This window comes from Alternaria burnsii, assembly GCF_013036055.1.
Source record: "Alternaria burnsii strain CBS107.38 chromosome Unknown 750, whole genome shotgun sequence".
NCBI lineage: Eukaryota > Fungi > Ascomycota > Dothideomycetes > Pleosporales > Pleosporaceae > Alternaria > Alternaria burnsii.
The window spans coordinates 3,037,417-3,056,049 of NW_024066108.1; the positions used below are offsets into that span (position 1 = coordinate 3,037,417).

Here is an 18,633-nt window from a genome sequence, read left to right on the forward strand (position 1 = left end):
GGTATCTGGGGAAGGAAGAAGGTCTAATAGTGGGATGCTTTGTGACTGATTCTCACAAAATTTTAGCGGGGCAGGGTCTTGCCTAGTATCTCCATCGATCCTCTGGTACGAGGAAAGGCCGGACGTCTAAGCCGGATCGCTGCCTGGATACAGAGTAGCTACGAAGAACAGTAGCCTAGAGAATTGCACGGTTGATATCATGCAAGGGTAATGCTACGAACGATTGTGAATCCTTTTGGGGTATCTTGTCCCTATGAGGTACCGCTCAGAAAAACGAGCCCCCTTGTACAAGCACTTGATCCATGTAACTGGAATATATTTAATCGACTAAACATCGCTTCTGTCTCAAAGAAATAATTTGCGACACAGTTGCAAAGTCTTTGTGATTGAGCATGCTCTCCCCAGGGCGGGGCTGAAGAATTATTCCACAGCCTATCGATAACAAACGTAGTTGCATCGCGCGCAAAGTCGCGTACCCACTGACCTCACCAACCCTGCTCATACTTCCTACACATCCACACAATGGCGAAACGAAAGTCTGAGAGAGATCCCGAAGAGCTTCCCGATGCATCGGACAAGCGCAAACAGAACGATGACGACGAGTCGGGCAGCGACGAGGTATGCGCCTTCCCCGCTAAGGTCTTCTCACGTTGCGCCTGCTCACAAATTCTTAGGACATGGATATGGTGAACGTCGACTTTGAATGGTTCGACCCGCAGCCAGCAGTTGATTTCCACGGCCTCAAGAACCTTTTGCGCCAACTTCTCGATGTAGATTCGCAGTTGTTCAACCTCTCTGAACTCGCGGATATTATATTATCGCAACCGCTACTCGGCAGCACAGTCAAGGTCGATGGCAATGAGACGGATCCGTACGCCTTCCTTACCGTCCTGAACCTAGAGACACACAAGGTACCACCTCTCCATCCGAGATTTGTCCATCCATATGCTAACGGCAAACAGGACAAAAAGGTAATCCAAGATTTGACAACCTACCTCTCGAAGAAGTCTGCGCCGATCCCAACACTCCCACCCCTCCTCACAACCACGTCCTCCGCGCAAATCGGCCTCATCTTGACCGAGCGCTTCATAAACATGCCCCATGAAATCGTACCGCCAATGTACACGATGCTTCTGGAAGAAATCCAGTGGGCGGTTGAGGAAAAGGAACCTTACACATTCACACACTACCTCGTCTTGTCCAAATGTTATTCCGAGATACAGAGTCAGCTGCCGAGCGAAGACGCGCCACCAAGCAAGAAGAAGAACAAGAAGGCCGATGTGGGTGAGGAGACATTCTATTTCCATCCCGAGGACGAAGTACTGCACAAACATGCCGTGGGATACACAAGCTTTGAGTATGATACACCGGTGGATGAGGGCGCGAGTGACAGCAAGAGAGCGTTTCAAGAGCTGGGAGTTAAGCCCAAGGGACACATGGTGTTGATTGAGGCAGACAAGTTCAAGGGCGCTGTGGAGGCTGTAAAAACATTCTTAAACGGGCAGTAGATATGGAATCATACATGCATCCACCCAGCAATAGAACCAAAGATGGCCAAGATTGACTCTGACTGGTGTTACATTGCAAGGACACAAGCTGAATCTATGTGAATCAAACCGTAGGAAATTGATGCTCGCTCCTATACACACAAGTTGACATCACCGCTGTCCACCACTGAAGAATTGTTCTGCTTAACCAATGACGACCTTGCCCTCCTCGGGGAAGTCGTATGCGGGAATCTCCAGGTTGAGCGGGGCAGGTCCCTTTCTTATGCGGCCAGAGATGTCGTAGTGGGAACCGTGGCAAGGGCAGAACCAGCCTCCAAAGTCACCAGCCTCACCAATAGGGACACATCCCAGATGGGTGCAGACACCTAGTATTGTCAGTAATGACTCGCAAATTGAATCTTATATGCCTGACGTACCCAACATGATCAACCACTCGGGCTTCTGGACACGGTCCTTGTCGGGCTGGGGGTCACGGAGAGACTCCCACTTGGTGTCGTCGGCCTCCTTGATCTCGGATTCGGTGCGGTGTCGGATGAAGACGGGCTTGCCTCGCCACTTAATAATGACCTGCTCTCGTCAGCTCCAGTGTCCGAGTGTTCCACATCGAACTGCGGAACTTACGTTCTTGCCCTCGGGAATGGCAGCGAGGTCGATCTCTACCTTGGCCTGGGCCAAAACGTCGGCGGAGGCGGACATGTTGACGAGGAAGTCTGTTGGGCGCAGTCGTTAGCCGTCCGGTCTTCATCAATTCGCGATCCAAATCATCCCCAAAATAGCCAATTGCTCTCCACCAGCTCCGAACATGCAGCATCGGGCGTTTCCTGTATTTTCCACCCCTCCGCTGGACTATCGCATGGCTGGAGACCTACCCTGGACAGTCGCCTTCGCGCCAAGCGCACTCAGCGCACCCATGGTTCCGACCATGAAGTACTGGAACATCTTGGGGCCTGTCTCGCCTCCCTTACTCCTGTACGCAGCGAACGAGGGGACCTTGGTCGTGTCTGGGCCGCCCTTGAAGGGGCTGTCGAACGAGGAAGCCGAGGCGTTGCGGGTCTGCAGAGCAGTGGTGCCGGCCGCCCGAGCGACGGGCATCTGGTGAGCGGTCCATGAGCGTGCAATGGCACGGGTTGTGTTGGCGAGGGCGGGCATCGTGGACGCGGGTGGGCGGTGGGCGGTGTCGTTGATGGGGGAGAGCTCGGGTTGAGTATGTCGAAGTTTTGGCGGTTTGGCAAGGAGCGTTATGTCAGGTGCCGTGTGATTGGTTGGCCGCTCTCCGCCGCATCGCCATATTCACCTGCAGCGTCATCGGCCAACATCACTACGAGCCTCACACATTGTCTGATATTCATGTCGCATCCGTTTCCTTCATCAGAATGGCCGTGAGGTTCTAGTAAGTCGTGTTTGCGGTTCCTTGCAAGAGTGAGCAACGTCGTGTCTCTAGTACCTCCCATAAAATCCTGGCTCGAAGCCAGCATCAACGCTTCAAGATTGTCAAGTCATACCAAGTCTATTCCCATCCCTCTCTTGAGCACACCATCGCAGGTGAAACAGTTTGTGGTTTGGGCAAGCATTCTGACTTGGTTGTCTTGGCGACTGCCTGGATGCTACCTATCTAGGTAGGTACAACCATCTTTGAATCTATGCAATAGTCTTCCAAATTCAATCCTCCTCGCTTCAGGTACCCTCGCTTTTCACTTTGAGAACTCTGCTACAACAAAGCCTTCTGTTTGAAATGCCACATCATGTCTCCCAAAGACTCTAACATTAGATCCTATTTTGTGTCCAAGGAAGGAATCAAACCTACGACGAAAGCCAGAAAAATCGACAAAGGATCAATTGATCGACCGCCAATGTCTACCGCTACAAAGTCACAAGACAAAGGCAAACGCAAGAGGAAATTATCAGGATCCTCATCCCCACTACCCGAGAAGCGACGAGATACGGGGCTCTCAGAGGACGATACACCACCGCGCCACTTCTCACACAAAGACTGCTCTTCAAACCAGTTCTCCCCATCATCACTCTTGTCTGAGATGCCCAATACCACTCTCATCCTCACCCATCATACCGGAAACATCTTCGCCGCTCCGCCACATACTTTGCTAATACACGCTTGCAATACCCAAGGCGCCTGGGGCAGTGGGATAGCCAAAGCCTTTAAAGTCCAGTATCCAAAAGCCTATGCCATATATCATGCTTTCTGCACGAAAGAGCACCTTTTGAAGTCTCGACCTGTTCCCACTGGCACCGCCCTTTTAATTCCGCCTGTTGATGCTGGACACCAGCACTGGATCGGTTGTCTGTTCACGAGCGCAAAGTACGGAAAGGGCAAGGACAAACCAGATGTTATTGTTGGGAACACCAAGTCAGCTATGGAGATGTTGCTGGAGCTGGCGAAGATGGCGGGTGAGATCGAAAGCGCCAGGATGTGCAAAATCAACAGCGGGAAATTCGGAGTCGAGTGGGTGCGGACGGTGGGAGTACTGGAGAGAATTGTAGTGAGGGATCACGGGAAGACTACTGTGGAGGTTTGGGACCCGGACACGGAATTGAAGAAGTAGAAGGCTGGTGAGGGAGTTGAAGAAAGTATAAGACACATGCGAGCAGAAGCAGAGGGATAATCTAATCTAGGGTATAGCAGACTTGAAGCATCCCGCTTTGCCCAGAAGTAATGTATACAACTACACATTCACGTATCCCGTTTTGGTTTACTTCCACGGTCTTACATGAAGTCCTGATGCACATCATTGTTCAAACAACCCAGCGCTATTCCCATGATATATCCAGCTAACGCCGTTATGCAATGCAAGATAACATTCGTCTAGACCGTCGCCTCTCTCTGCTCTCCACATACTGGCGGATTTACTTTTGACCATTAATCGCAGTAAATCCACCAGTTGACCGCCTAGCTTCTGGACTCTTGCTTGCACTCGCCGTAGGTTGGCGGGGTGGGCCGCGCATCTCCATCTCGATTTGCATCGCTGCAGCGTCCTCTTCTGGTTCGCTGTCCTCTACCCGCTCGACCTCCTGGTCAACCTCCATGGCATCGGGTGTCTCGTCTGGTTTCGCTGGCGTAGGCGAGATGGTTGCATCGCCGTTGGTAGGCGTCTCTGTGTCCTTGCCCTTACCCGCGCCCTCCTCGGCCGTGTCAACAGGGCCATCCGATGTCTTCTGTCCATTCACCACTCCGTCCTTCTGACCATCCTTGTCCTTCTTCTTAGCGTCCTCCTTCTCTCTCTCTTCCAGCTTCTTCTTCACGGTTCCCCATGTGCTCGTCTTGGGCACAACATCGACCAAGAACTCTAGATTATCCGTCTTCGCTATCGCACTGCTGACATCGCGGTATTGGATGTTACGCCGTGGCTTACGTTCGGCTTTGACAACATTGTGTGTAGTTTGCGCAAGGTGCTGAATGAACATTTCTGTCGCTAGTGCGATGGCAAAGGCGGCATTCTTGGAGGTTGTAATGCGTTCGGGGTCTGCTTGTATGATCTTTTGCACGCGTGCAACTGTGCCGTGTGTTAGAATGGTCGCCTACTATGAGGATGGGTGAGAGGACAGGAGTGAGAGTAAGATGTGAAGAGGGCATTACTTACGAGGAAGCGATACATGGCCCGTAATCTCCTTGTTTGGCGCTATTGGTGTATTGTTGTAAGGCATAGTGAAAGAAGCAGCGACTGCTTGGTTTGAATGCGCGTAGGGTCGATGGGTTATGTTTGGGTGGTGCTTGATCCTAGGTGTTATCCAAAATATCGATAGCAGCTCGTATGTATCGAAGGTACGACTTGACGCGGTTTGATCGCGCAGAATAGACAGGGTCTGGGTGAAGTCGCGTGTGGTAGTAGTGGTAAAGTACGTTCGCAGAGCCAAATGCTCACACCCCTGCTCGATCGCCGGGGGCTACCAACCGAAGACGACGGAGCGTCATCTGGCGGCGGCGGCGGCTACCTTTCGTAAGAACCAACCTCTTTTCCTTCTCACCTCTTCCATACCTCCTTGGTGATATCCAGACCTGTGCTACGTATCTGTGAGATTTACACCCTGCATTGATCTCTATTGAATCGTGTTTCGGTGCCTTTCGTCTCGTGTTGAACAACGCCATTACCGCCCATCAGGGTACCCTGCCAACCATGAAGCTCTCTATCCTCGGGCTGCTCTCCGCGACCGCAACAGCATCCTTGTTTTCGCAAGTGCCATTCCAGGAGGAACCAGAAGCAGAAGGCTTTCAGATATACCAAAGCCAATTCTCAGAGCACCACTCTATCCGAATTAAGCAGCAACAAAACAGCACCATTTGTGATGCACGCTCCAAACAGTACACGGGCTGGCTAGACATCGGCTCAAAGCATATCTTTTTCTGGTACTTTGAGTCTCAAGATAAACCCTCTGAAGACCCGCTCCTGCTATGGCTAACAGGAGGACCGGGTGGTTCAGGCATGATTGGATTGCTGGGCGAGCTGGGGCCTTGCCTCATCAATGAGTCTGGAAATGGAACCGTGTACAACCATTATGGATGGAGCAAGAATGCCAACATTATATTCGTCGATCAGCCCGCTGGTGTTGGTTTTAGTTACGTCGACGAGGGAATCCCGCTTCCCGCGACGAGCTTCACGGCTGCAGAGGATATGCATCACTTTCTGCAGCTGTTCACCAGCGACGTATTCCCAGAGCTTAGCAATAGGGACTTCCACATAACGGGGGAAAGTTATGCTGTACGTCTTTGTTGCCGCTACCATTTACCAGACACGGACTGATCACCAACAGGGCCATTACGTCCCGACACTCGGCGCCGAGATTGTCTCGAAGAATCTAGCTTATCCTAAGCGGCCTCAGGTCAACCTCAAGTCGACTTTTACAGGAAACGCATTTGTCTCGCCCAGAGACACTGCATTTGGTTTCTGGGAAACTCTATGTACGACAAACCCCGGTGTCGAGAGTCCCATCTTCAACCAGACCCGCTGCGACATCATGGCTACTAACCTTCCTCGTTGCATGGAGCTTACTAACGTGTGCTATAACCATCCGGATCCAGCCATATGTATTGCGGCTGAAGAAGTGTGCATGTACGGTGTTATCCTCTACTATGACGGCGAGGCTGGAGCGGGAGGTCGCAATCGATTCGACATCACGGATGGCTGCGAGACGAAAGACGAATTGTGCTACCCTGAGATGCAGAGGATACAAGACTACATGAACACGCCAGATGTTTGGAATGCGCTGAGCGTGCCCCAAGCTGTGAAAAACTTTACAGGACTCTCCTACGATATCGCATGGGCTTTTGCCCTCACCGGTGATGGAGTCCTAAGCACGCAACCTCAGGTCTTGTATCTTCTTGAGCACGGCATCGATGTGCTCTTCTACCAGGGTAATTTGGATCTTGCTTGCAACACGGCAGGTAACCTACAATGGGCCAACACGATGCAGTGGAAGGGTCAACCTGCGTTTGTTGCGCAGCCAAAGCGATCGTGGAAGAACGAGGGGAAAGAGGTGGGGTGGTTCAAGGAAGTCAAGACAACGACTGCAAGTGGGCGAGATACGACATTTGCGTTCGCTACGGTGGACGGAGCAGGCCATATGGTGCCAATGAACAAGCCGAAGGAAGCGCTGGCCTTGGTCGATAGATGGATCAGGAAGAGGAGCTACGCGTAATTGTCGCGTGATTGATACATATCGCGTTCTGCATCAAAGTTGCGCCTCGCCTAGCGGGAACGCTCCGTGATCGCAATATGCAAGCTTGAATCAGCCTCAGGCACCACATCGGCCTCATGCATGTCATCAGGCTTCTCGCATTTGGTGCCCGAAATATCCATGGGTGGTGTTTGTTTTCCCCACCATGATGTAATTGCTACCAGCTACGTCATCATGGGTCCTAGCCTCTGCGCAAACTTCAGAACCTTAATAAAGAGGGGAGAAGACACTCACACGACAATAAACAGCAATCAATCATCACTTCTCACTTCAAACTACACTTTACAAACCTTCTACCACTCCCACATACCCCCCACATACACACATACAACATGTCTGGAACTTCCAACGTCGGTAACAGCGCGGTGTACGAGTCTCAGGACCAGGTCACCCGCTCCAACGCCGAGATCGAGCAGGAGAAGAAGGAGAACCGCTTCCACGAGGGCAAGGACAACTCCCACAAGGCACAGGACTCCAGTATGTTTACCTCAGCCCTGCATGTGTTGCACTGCGTCGATGTGACGCGATACTAGCCATCTCTTCTCAAAGAACAATCGCTGACCATGACGACAGAGGATGAGCGATCCATCGCCAACAAGCTCGAACGCGAGGAGAAGCGTGAGAAGGAGGGCGAGGAGAAGTCTCTCGAGGACCGTCAGCGTGAGCAAGATGCCACCCTTCCCGCACGCGCACACGGCAACGAGCCCTCCAAGGGAGCCAAGATCGACCAGGAGCTGAGGGAAGAGGACGAGGCCATGCTCAAGAAGAAGGGTGCCAACTAAAGTGGTCGTGATATATAACGATTTCGATACCCCGCACACAGCACAGTGTGCTAGGAGTTGGAGGAGGAAGATAATAACTTGGATTGACGATGAAACGTCTCCATGAAGCCGGCCTGAGACACGGCAAAGGCACGAATGAAATGATTTCAACTTAGACTTCTCTTTGGCCGTATGGCAATGTGCGATGGGCCGGATTAAGTCATTGATGGTGACACAAGAACCCCACACACTGTCGTGCTTACAGTGCCCCTCTATGCAGCCTCTGACTCGCGCAGCCTCGGAGTTATGCCGATAGCTAACCTCACATAACCATGCTGCCTTCCCCCACGCTGTGCAAACCTCCATCGCTGCATTACAAAGCATTGCGACGTACATGCCTAATCTCCTGTCCTCTCGCCAATTCTTCCGCGCTGCTGCCTCTCTCGCCAGAGCCCCGTTACGACCCCGCATCGCGCCCCCGAGTATCCAGCTATCACGTATCCTCCAACAACAAACTGCGACAATGGCGACCAAGATGGCAGAGCGCCTCAAGGGCAAGACCATTGTCATCACCGGTGCATCCTCTGGTATCGGCAAGTCGACAGCAATCGAGTTTGCGCGGACACAACCCGACGACCTGAAGCTTATCCTGACTGCGCGACGAGAGGACACATTGAAGGAGCTTGCACAGGAAATCCAGGGTTTCGCAAAAGGCGTCAAGGTCTTACCAGTAAAACTCGATGTCAGCAAGCCAGACGAAGTGCAGAACTTCGTTGGCAACCTACCACAAGAGTACAAGGACATTGACGTCCTGGTCAACAACGCGTATGTCATTACTTCCATACATACTCTGGTCGGCGAGCTAACAGATACATCAGCGGCCTTGTAAAGGGCGTCGCTCAAGCCCCTGACATCTCCCCCGCCGACATCGACACCATGTTCAGCACAAACGTAACCGGCCTAATCAACATGACGCAAGCCATCCTCCCCATCTTCAAAGCACGCTCCACACCCTCAGGTGACATCATCAACATTGGCAGTATCGCAGGCCGCGAGCCCTACCAAGGTGGCTCCATCTACTGCGCTACAAAGGCAGCTGTTCGCTCTTTCACAGACGCCATGCGCAAGGAGCTCATCGCTACAAGAATTCGCGTTATTGAGATCGACCCAGGGCAAGTCGAGACCGAGTTTAGTGTTGTAAGGTTTGGTGGCGATAAGGAAAAGGCAAAGAAGGTGTACGAGGGCGTCGAACCGTTGACGCCAGAGGACATTGCTGAGGTTGTCGTGTTTGCTGCAGGGCGAAGGGAAAATGTCGTGTTGGCCGATAGTTTGATCTTCCCGAACCACCAGGTATGTGCAGCAAGAGTCGATGGAACCACGAGGAGAAGGCTGCTAACTTCTTCCTTCAGGCAGCTGCGACCGTCATGCATCGAAAACCTGCTGGTCAGTAATGTGATATTCGACGTGTATATAGCCATTGCTCATCCGCATATCAGAGATGAAGCAGGCATCCCAAATTCGACCATCGCTGTAGAAGACTTATTTGCTGTTGCACACAGCAACCCTCGCGCTTGCTAACCGCTGGACTCTCTCTTTCCCTTACCTTTTCCCGCGATGTGTCCCCTCAGAAGTATTGTGTCGATGTTCAAATCGTTTCTCTTTTGGGCGAGTGAAAGACGCAAAGATAGTCTGGCCCTAAGCAGAATATGGGAGCAAACGCAACCACCGTTACCGTGGTAAGCGCCTTCAAAAAGGCAACCCGCAGGTAAAGGCTTTCGTGTTTGTTGAACAGCGACTCCGGTTGCATCTGAATCTGGTGTAAAGACACCACCACGCCTTTCGTCTCACATCGCCCAAAATAATCGATCAAGTGTCAACCACCCAATTACACATTCTGTTAAGGAATAGCCTCCGTCTGGTATTGTCTATCATCGCGGATGCAAACGTAGCAATAGACACACGATCGAGATGGCCCGACTCCGAGTTCCTGCATCGTCAGTTCGGGCTCGCCAGGCATCTATATACGCAGTCTCTAACAACCAGACAAGCAATCAACCATTCTGCGATACTGAACCCGCCATTCATACACGTCCCGACCATAGCGAACATGCATCAGAGACATCCCTGCCACCAAAGCTGTCCACTCGGTTGCCCACAAAGGGCAGTGTAAAGAGTTTGACTTCAATGAACCGAGCTACAAAGAGCGATGTTCAAGGATACATTGTAGGACAGTACCAGGCTATTGAGAAGGCGCGCCACGAACATATCGACCAGACTGGCACCAAGGTTGTTTTCTTCCTTCGCCAACAAGAGGAAGAAGAAGAAGGAGAGGAAGAGGAAACAACCGAGCTACTAGACGAAGACATGAAGGCCAATCTGGGCGCGTACGTTAACGACCAGGAAGATGAAGACCGATCATGGAACGAGTTGCAAGACTTCATACGAGAGAATCAGACCTTCAGAATTAAGTCTTCTGCAAGGGCGAGGCCACCCTCTTTGGCTCAATGTATGGCAAGAGCAGGTGTCGATAACGCTGATTTAGACCTTGAATCTGACTCAGAAGACGACGAAATTGATCTCAGCGAACAGATCGAGCATGCTGTATCGGCATTCGCTGAGAAGATCAAAGAATATGAGAAGGATGAGAAGGAAGACAAGGAAGACATCAACACTGACCCGTTGAACAACAACTTTCTCATTCACCATCCACCTATGTTGTCGCCTCTGGAGTCTATCGATATCTCCTACCCTTACAACAACAAGCAGAACTTTGGAATCCACAGACACAGCGGCGGTAGGTCACTTGCGTCGCTCATCGCTCGCGATGGTGAAATCTCCGTTTCTTGCAACGAAGATGTCTGCTTGCCTTGGTCGACTTTCGAACCACCCTCGCTGTCTTCATCGCCAGATTCTTCGTCTGACGCAAGCGTGCTGGATTTATCTGCGGACGACGCACTTGCTATGCTACGCGAGCGCTTCCGTCTCGTGCACAGCGCAGAAGGTGGTACAGGTTACTGCCGTCGGGAGTGGCTAGATGCCAAATTTGAGACGGGATGCAGCATGGTGCATGGACCGTCGCTGTTGCGATTTTCGACGAGCTGCTATGAGCATGTACAGCCACCAGTGATCAAGAACGCGAGTACCACCACGCAGCAGGACCAATACGACCTCATATCTCGTGTCAAGATTTCGCCTTCCAAGGATACACTGAATACCAAGTCGTCTGTTTGGACCTCCGCGTTGTCGAAACGCACCTCCATGACATCAATGTCTTCCTATCAGACCGATCGTCTACAGTCAGCAAACAATGAACATCATCTCCATGTGGATGGCCCAGGTATGGATGTCGAGAAGCACGAGCGCGGTGACAAGCAGGATCGAAAGTGTGTTGATAGCCTACCTGTCCTTACCACTAAAGGTTGGTCTGATGAGCTACAAGTAGGGGGGATTGAGCAGCTATATGCACCACTGTATACGTCCGCTGAAGATACTGGAGATGTCCCTGCGACGGTCGTGGCAAACGAGACCTACGACTTTCCGTCAGTGCGCGAGCAGACTGTAGACGACAATATCTCAACTGATTTAGATTATGATTCGGAATCAGAATCGGCGGTCGACGATAGTCCCAACAATATGCGGCGTAAGTGGACCAGCAGGATGAAGCATTTCATTAAAATGTTGCCAAAAAAAGTCAGAGCAAGCCACACGCGACTGCTTTAGGGCTACAAAACAGTTCTCACGGACGGCTTGGAACTTGGTACCAGCTGCCGTACAGAGCCGGCGACCCTCTCCGAAGATCGACAGCGTTATCTAGGCGGTCGGCCGGGGAACTATTTGAAGTTGACACGATTGGTCTCACGGACCGTTATAACGACTCCGCATTTCACCCAGAACGATGGTTCGGCGAACGTTAGGGCCTACTTCAGATCGGAACATATGTTGGGAAAATGGCAGTGCGCAGAATTCAATCAAAAATCCTCCGCGGAACGTGTTTCATTGGGCAACACAGACGTATTTTGTGTATTGTCTTTGTTTTTGCCATTTCTCTTTTGGCGCGCTAGGGAAACCCGGATCAAGACAACCATTTGTGTACAGAACCAGCATTTCATCTATGAATATAAACCCTTGCGCGTACCCATGAATGTCCTCAAGCATTTTGTGCGAAAGCCAAAGTGTGGTTTACAATTGACTAAGCCTACGAGGAGTGAACCCTGGTTCGATCAAGGGTCATCCACCGTCGCAAAGTCAGCACACAACGCTTTCACTTGCCAAAATGTCTTCAGCCCCTCATTCATTACATAGTTTTTTGCCCGTCGTTTCCCTCTTCACGAATGACTGCGCACACACTATTATCGCAGAACCAGCAGGCACCAGGGGTGTTTGAACTCTCACCGTCACACACTCGCGATTGCACCTGCAACTTGTCGGTCCAGGAACCACACCGCATCACGCTCTTTATCACAAACCCTTCTCGGCTTGACTCCACCTGATTTGGCTCGCCGTCGCGAAAGTCGACATATCGATAATCTACGACCGTTTTACTGTCCCTACATACTATCAAACCGACACATCAACGCCACAGGATATGGCTTCCGAAGATCTTATTGTTGATAGCCGCAAGTTCGACTGGGCTGATGACGACGATGATGATTTCGACCTGGATAGCTGGAATGCTACCGCCGACACCTCCGCGCCTACCGCCGCAGAGTTAGGTCCTCTTCAAGTTCCTCCTACCGGAGATGCGACGAAGGAAGAAGATGAGACCTACACCCTGTCCCGCATTCGCAACGAGCGCGCCTTTTGGCATTCTCCCGTCGGAGAAGAGTCATTCGACACTGAGCTTACTCAGAAACCAGAGCCTGCTACTCAATTGCCGGCCGAATACTGGTATCTCGCGGTCCTTAATTGCCGCCCAGAGCATCAGGTCATGTCCGCGCGATTCGATCGTATAACTCGCGCTATTGGCTTGCGCTACGATGGCAAAGAAGACGCAGAGGCGCCCGCCTATCCAGAGTTGAGCAGCACCAAGACCCATCGGTCTAACTACATGAAAGGTTTTCAGAGCTGGAAAATGAAACATAGATCGCCCTCATGTGTCAGAGTTTATCGTAATTCACCCTTAAACATCGTCACTCCCATTGAAAACGCGCACGAAATCGACGTCATGGACGACGGTGCGAGCGAAGATGTGGAGGAGGTGCTCGATGAAGATGAGGTCATGCAGATATTCGCCTTCGAACAACAAGAGCAGGATCACGTTTCCGTCTTCGACCGTCCCGAGCACGACCAAGAGGCCGATCGCGAGATGAATGAAGAAATTGACCGTATGCTTATCGATCAAAGCAGGAACAACGTCGACATTTCAGAACAATTCTCGCGCAAGGAGCTGGAGAACTTGTATCGTCAGTACAAATCTCAGCAACTGGAGATCGCTAAAAGCGATACTGAAGAGCTGTACGCCAATTATGGGCTTGATGTGATTGAAGAGGAAGATACCGCTTCGATCGATTCTTGGGAGGCCGGTAGCTGGGGTGAAGAGGCTTTTGAACCTTACCATGCTTACACTCAGCGTCACGAGATGCCGTTCTTGATAACTGACATGACGGAGAACAACGGAGCCTTATCCTCGCTATCCATTCCGCTCAATGCCCCGGAAATAGAAGGGGAGTTGGATTTCAACAGCGTGGTCTTTGGAGACGAGGACGAAACCCAGGATTCCAAGGCTGGGGTCACTTCCGAGACCGATTCCGAACCCAGCGATGAGGGCTATGCATCATCCTCACCACCTATCACTCCCACTCTTGAAATCTTTCAAACTATTGGCAGAAAGCATACAAAGGACAGCTTTATTCCAGCTGAGATGCGACTGAGCTCGTCTTCTATGCGCCGTAAGACCAATGGTCGGACTCATTCCATGGATGCAATCAAGGAGTTTAGACAGACTGCCAGAAATGAGCAGCCTGTCGACGACGCCTTCGAAGAAGATGAAAACCACAACGTCCTAGAAAGTGCTCGATGGGATACAAAGTCTCACGATCAGTTGCAGAGCTCACTCAGAGCCAGCAACAGCCCCGAGTTTACCCTTATCGTCGTGCCACCGGAGGGAGAGGAAATGACCAACGTCTGCCCTCTCAGCGATCTAGCGCTGATCTTGATCGAGGAGGCCAATCGCGTCATTCCAGACGAGGTCGAACATGGGGACCATCCCACTAACGATCAAGGACGCGGCACCCTCAATATGTCCTTCGCCTTCCCAGGTCCATCTGCCGATCATACCTCATCCGTAACAAGAAGTACCGGAACTACCACATCGCCGCATGCTTGTCCATCATCCAAGCCTTCTTCTCGTCGCTGGTCAGATCCCCCAAAATATATTCCTGATCGTCCGTCACCCTTGCCGTCCCGCGCTACTCGGCACAAGAAACAGAACTCCTTGTCGCTCGACCATCTAGCTAGCGTAGTTACAAAGAGCAGATTCTACATATGCGAGATGTCTTGGACCCAAGTTAGTGCCATGGCAGCCGGGATAGTTGCTGGTGGGCTAATAAGTATGGCCCGGCGTCATTAGGCTGGATCTACAAGGCGCTACTTGCTTGGGCTCAAGAGGAAAAAAGGCCTGCGATAGCTATTATTGGCGGGCAAAAAAAAAAGCACCATCACACGTGGCAAGACTGCTAGAGTGCGCGATTTCTTTCTTTTATCATCTGGATTGGTTTGCATAGTGATTGTAGTTGTGTTGGTAGTTGTGGTGGCGTCATATACCCGATGTGCTTTCGTACACATAGCATCATACAATTGAGGCAATACATTAATCAAAAGTTTAATGATGAAGATATTCCATTATTCTGAAAACTCAATAATATATTCATCCAATGTATAAGCTGACTGCGGATTTTCACACCTCGAGTGAAATCAAGAACATTCGAAGGTTACTGTTGAACTGCATGGGAGTCTCTCTTCACCACAACCAGATGTGACGTGATCGTTTCAAACTGCATATAATTCTGATCACCGTAGTAATCAAGATAAAGAGAACTATATCAAGCTATTCTGGTAAATCGTCCATCTTCTCATACCGGATGAGCAACCTTGGCCGTCAAAAGGTTCCGAATATTTCCAACGAAGAAGCTCAAGATGAAGCAAACACCACCAAAAGCGATCGAGATCCAGTATGGCCACTGATACGCCAACGCGAAAGCCTCTTGCGAAGCTGCCAATATCATAGGAAACGAGTCTCGCTTCAAAACTTCAGGGCTTGTAGCAAGGATCTCTTTGACTTCATCGAACCTCGCGTTGCCCATGAGATTGGTAACGTGTGTGATGACGGCAAGCCCTTCGGCTGACAGAGGGTTGATAATGGCGCCATACGCTAAGGTCTTGGTGGCGACGATCTCGGTCAAGTGTATAGTGACTTTGCGGAAGAAGAGGTTGGAGTACACGGCGAACCCGATTGCGCCACCAAGGTAACGGATGCTAAGTGTGATGGCCGTAACGGTGGCAATGAGCTCGTCCGGGCAAGCAATCTGCGCAATGATTGATGAGGGAATAATAACTCCACCGACTCCAACGGACGCCAATGTGACGACGGCGTAGACTACGTTGAGGTTGTCTGGTCTCGCAATGCACATGGCTCCTGTACCAGCTGTCATCATGGCAGTGAAAAATATCATCAACTCGCGGACGCGGCCTTTGGTAATGGGAATGAGGAGCAGGCAGACAACCGCGCCGCCGATGATGCCAAAGCCAATGGGTAGCGAGCGAATACCAATGCCGACCGGGTCGTCGCCTATAATACTCATGTCAGTATGATCGTACCGTGCGGGACTACCGGTGTATATATCTACCATAGACGTTGTAGACCTCGGTCGGCCAGAAGAGCAGCATGACGAAGTAGTTACCACCACTGAGGAAGGTGATGAGAAGGATGACGATCATGGTCCTTTTGGCTTTGTGGAAGAGCGCCCGAGGAACCATAGGGTATGGAGCATACACTTCCCATACGAAGAAGGCGATGATAAGAACGATACCTAGGACCAGAGGCACCACATTGTGCGGGCTGCCCCATTCATACTACAAGGTGTTAGCATTGCCGTGAATGTTTGCTCTGGGATCGTATACTGACCTGTGATGCGCCCCATTGTAGCCCCATCATGAATAGAGTGATGCCAACTGTACTTAGGATACCGCCAATGTAGTCGACCTGGCGGAGGACATGGCGGGCAGTGTACTCCTCAGTCAGGCGGGACGGATCATTGTAACAGAAGATACATAGTATCAAACCGACGAAGTTCCATACTCCAACTAAGATGCCGTTGTATCTCCAGTCGCTTTGTTGAGCGATCAACTGAGCCCACAGCACTGATGGGCAGAAGGGAAGGATGGTGATTACCACAAGGCCAACGTACTTGCCGCGGTCCTTGATCGGCACGACTTCTGCTGTACCGGCGAGGGCGATAAGCTCGTTCAAGCCGGCACCGATGCCGGAGAAGACCTGGCCGGCTAAACCGTGTTAGTGTGTGATATTTTATATAAGGTTGCGGCACTTACCGATGGCAATGTTCATAGTGTTTGCGGTCGCAGTTATGATCGGCCCGATAATGAGTGCTACCTGGCCTACGATAGCCACCTTTTGACGTCCGAAGAGGTCTGACAAGGCTCCCACAAACGGACAGAGCGCCGCGTTTGGAATGAGGTATCCAATGACAAACCAAATGTATCGATCAACTCCACCAACATCTTGGTAGATGAGCGGAAGGACTGAGCCGAAGAGGTAGAGCGGAATCTGAGAGCCAATCCAGAGGAATGACATGCAGACAAGAGTCATGAACAGCTTTGCGTTCATCTGGATATGCCACGGTCAGAGCTGAAACTCAAGTGCAAAGCGTTTGCGCTCACCTTCTCATGCACTTCTGGGCCTCTGCTCATGACAGGTGCCAACTGCTGTTTCTCGGGCTCGCCCGGCGGGGTGCGAGTAGCCACCATCTCGAGATGGTCTTGTCCATGTTTATCGAAATCGTGAGAAGGGCTTGCTGATCTCGTTGCCTCCTGCATGTTGACAATGGTGGAGCTGAGAGAGCGTATAGTCAGGAAGAAAAAGAAAGTTCAAGACGTTCAAGTAGTTTGATTACTCTCTTACCCTAGTAAGGAGGGACTATCAATACGTAGTCCTAGCGTTCGATTCATCCCTCATATCTGTCGCGTGGTAGTAAAATAGATAGACTGAATCGACACTAACTTCACACGAGCCGCGGCAACAAAACGCTGTGCGCGGGGCTGACTGGACCAGCGACATGAGCCAAGACACCCCTCTAACAACAAGACGCCGCCAGCCATGCCGTATTGCCCGTTTGACGACTTGTAGATCATAGTGGAGTCTGTGGCGGACCCATTGGTGCGGGGGCCCCGCACGCTTGCCTACTAGTTGCAGTAGCGTCCGGAGTAGAAAGCTTGCCTCATTGGTGCAGCACACGCTCTCCTTCTCCTTTACATAAGGCTTGCCTCTTGTTTCTGTGCTCTTGCGGGATGCCTTGGAAGATGTTAATCAGTGTCACTCAAAAGGGCCCTCGTTCGAGCGACGCTCTGCCTTGCTTGGTGTTTGCCTTTGGAACTGTTGTAGTCGTGTCGAGTTTCGACGCGACTGAACGACTTGAGCGGTAACATGTGAACGTAGAGAGTACTAACGAGGACGTCGTTGAAATGTTCGCACGGCCTCGGCAACGTTAACCCTTGAGCGCTTAAAAAATGCCTAAATTGTGGCCAGTCCTATGGATGCTGTCGATCTCTTCTAGGTGTTAACTACTGTAAGCCACAGCCCTGAAATCCATGGCATTTGGAAAGTTACCGAGGGACATTGACGTACGGCGTGTGTCTGCATTGACGTACAGATTAGCATGACCCATGCTCGCGGGTACGTACGGGAACCACTGGACGCCTGGAACTGGCTCCAATGGCTTTGGATCGGGCCTACATTTGTCACACGTCTTACAGCCGATATTTCGACTAAACAATCTTCATACATGCTATAAGCGAACCGTTTCCTGTGAATGTTTGAGTGAGAACGAGTGTGAAAGGTAAGATGTGAGGGCGTTCTTCGAATCCTAGTGCCTAGATCAGAGCATGAAAGCAACATCTCCGCTGTAATCCCAAATCGAGCCGTTCTCTCGTGAGTGTTGGTATAGATATACAAACGCTGTCGCGGCCATCTCGCACTATGTTATAGTCGATTATCAAGACAGTCGTTAGTTCACGTGGAGTGGTGATACAGGAAGCCATGAGAAGCGAGGAGCTCTCTTCGGAGAATAGCACGAAACCAAGCTGGAGCGTAGACTCATCAACAGCTTCGGCTGAAATGATACTTACTGAGATCCTTGGACGGGAAAACATGCCGCCGGAGATGGCAGCCTCCAAATTTCAGCGCAGTTTCTCAAGCAATGAATTGTGGTTGCAATAGACCGAAAAAGGTCCAGCGCTTCTCTGTTCGACAATGTTGGCGCATGCTAGTTAGCACATTGACAGACCGCGTTCCTCTTTCACGCGATGTCCTTCGAACACTTTTGCCGCGGCACACAATAAGCGTAAGTCTTCGAATGCACCACGTGGAAAGACTCAGCTATCAGGTCCATTCGGGTAGAAGTCCGTTGCAGCTCCAACGTTTTCACCCGCAGCAGCTTGTCGCC

At 51.2% G+C, this 18,633-nt stretch overlaps 6 protein-coding genes across 6 annotated transcripts; 3 read left to right on the forward strand and 3 right to left on the reverse strand.

The window, feature by feature from the left end:
* Positions 1 to 522: 522 nt before the first annotated feature.
* GT037_002462 (uncharacterized protein) lies at positions 523 to 1,508 on the forward strand (the record flags this gene model as incomplete). The annotated part of the gene is made up of 3 exons (XM_038927509.1): positions 523 to 618; positions 675 to 911; positions 963 to 1,508. 3 exons carry the CDS (start codon positions 523 to 525, stop codon positions 1,506 to 1,508), a joined length of 879 nt encoding a protein of 292 aa, XP_038790801.1.
* A 183-nt stretch (positions 1,509 to 1,691) lies between these two features.
* Positions 1,692 to 2,657, reverse strand: GT037_002463 (ubiquinol-cytochrome c reductase iron-sulfur subunit; the record flags this gene model as incomplete). The annotated part of the gene is made up of 4 exons (XM_038927510.1): positions 1,692 to 1,873; positions 1,925 to 2,075; positions 2,130 to 2,218; positions 2,378 to 2,657. 4 exons carry the CDS (start codon positions 2,655 to 2,657, stop codon positions 1,692 to 1,694), a joined length of 702 nt encoding a protein of 233 aa, XP_038790802.1.
* A 593-nt stretch (positions 2,658 to 3,250) lies between these two features.
* GT037_002464 (adp-ribose 1-phosphate phosphatase) lies at positions 3,251 to 4,069 on the forward strand (the record flags this gene model as incomplete). The annotated part of the gene is made up of 1 exon (XM_038927511.1): positions 3,251 to 4,069. The coding sequence occupies one exon, from the start codon at positions 3,251 to 3,253 to the stop codon at positions 4,067 to 4,069; it is 819 nt and encodes a 272-aa protein (XP_038790803.1).
* Positions 4,070 to 4,370: 301 nt separating this feature from the next.
* Positions 4,371 to 5,168, reverse strand: GT037_002465 (uncharacterized protein; the record flags this gene model as incomplete). The annotated part of the gene is made up of 2 exons (XM_038927512.1): positions 4,371 to 5,017; positions 5,105 to 5,168. 2 exons carry the CDS (start codon positions 5,166 to 5,168, stop codon positions 4,371 to 4,373), a joined length of 711 nt encoding a protein of 236 aa, XP_038790804.1.
* Positions 5,169 to 5,638: 470 nt separating this feature from the next.
* GT037_002466 (carboxypeptidase y precursor) lies at positions 5,639 to 14,244 on the forward strand (the record flags this gene model as incomplete). Its single annotated transcript, XM_038927513.1, has 10 exons — positions 5,639 to 6,220; positions 6,273 to 7,064; positions 7,445 to 7,673; positions 7,770 to 7,967; positions 8,500 to 8,782; positions 8,836 to 9,307; positions 9,367 to 9,400; positions 10,074 to 11,597; positions 12,469 to 14,129; positions 14,179 to 14,244. 10 exons carry the CDS (start codon positions 5,639 to 5,641, stop codon positions 14,242 to 14,244), a joined length of 5,841 nt encoding a protein of 1,946 aa, XP_038790805.1.
* Positions 14,245 to 15,027: 783 nt separating this feature from the next.
* GT037_002467 (mfs general substrate transporter) lies at positions 15,028 to 17,008 on the reverse strand (the record flags this gene model as incomplete). The annotated part of the gene is made up of 5 exons (XM_038927514.1): positions 15,028 to 15,743; positions 15,802 to 16,027; positions 16,080 to 16,456; positions 16,505 to 16,799; positions 16,853 to 17,008. The coding sequence occupies 5 exons, from the start codon at positions 17,006 to 17,008 to the stop codon at positions 15,028 to 15,030; spliced, it is 1,770 nt and encodes a 589-aa protein (XP_038790806.1).
* Between the last annotated feature and the right edge of the window lie 1,625 nt (positions 17,009 to 18,633).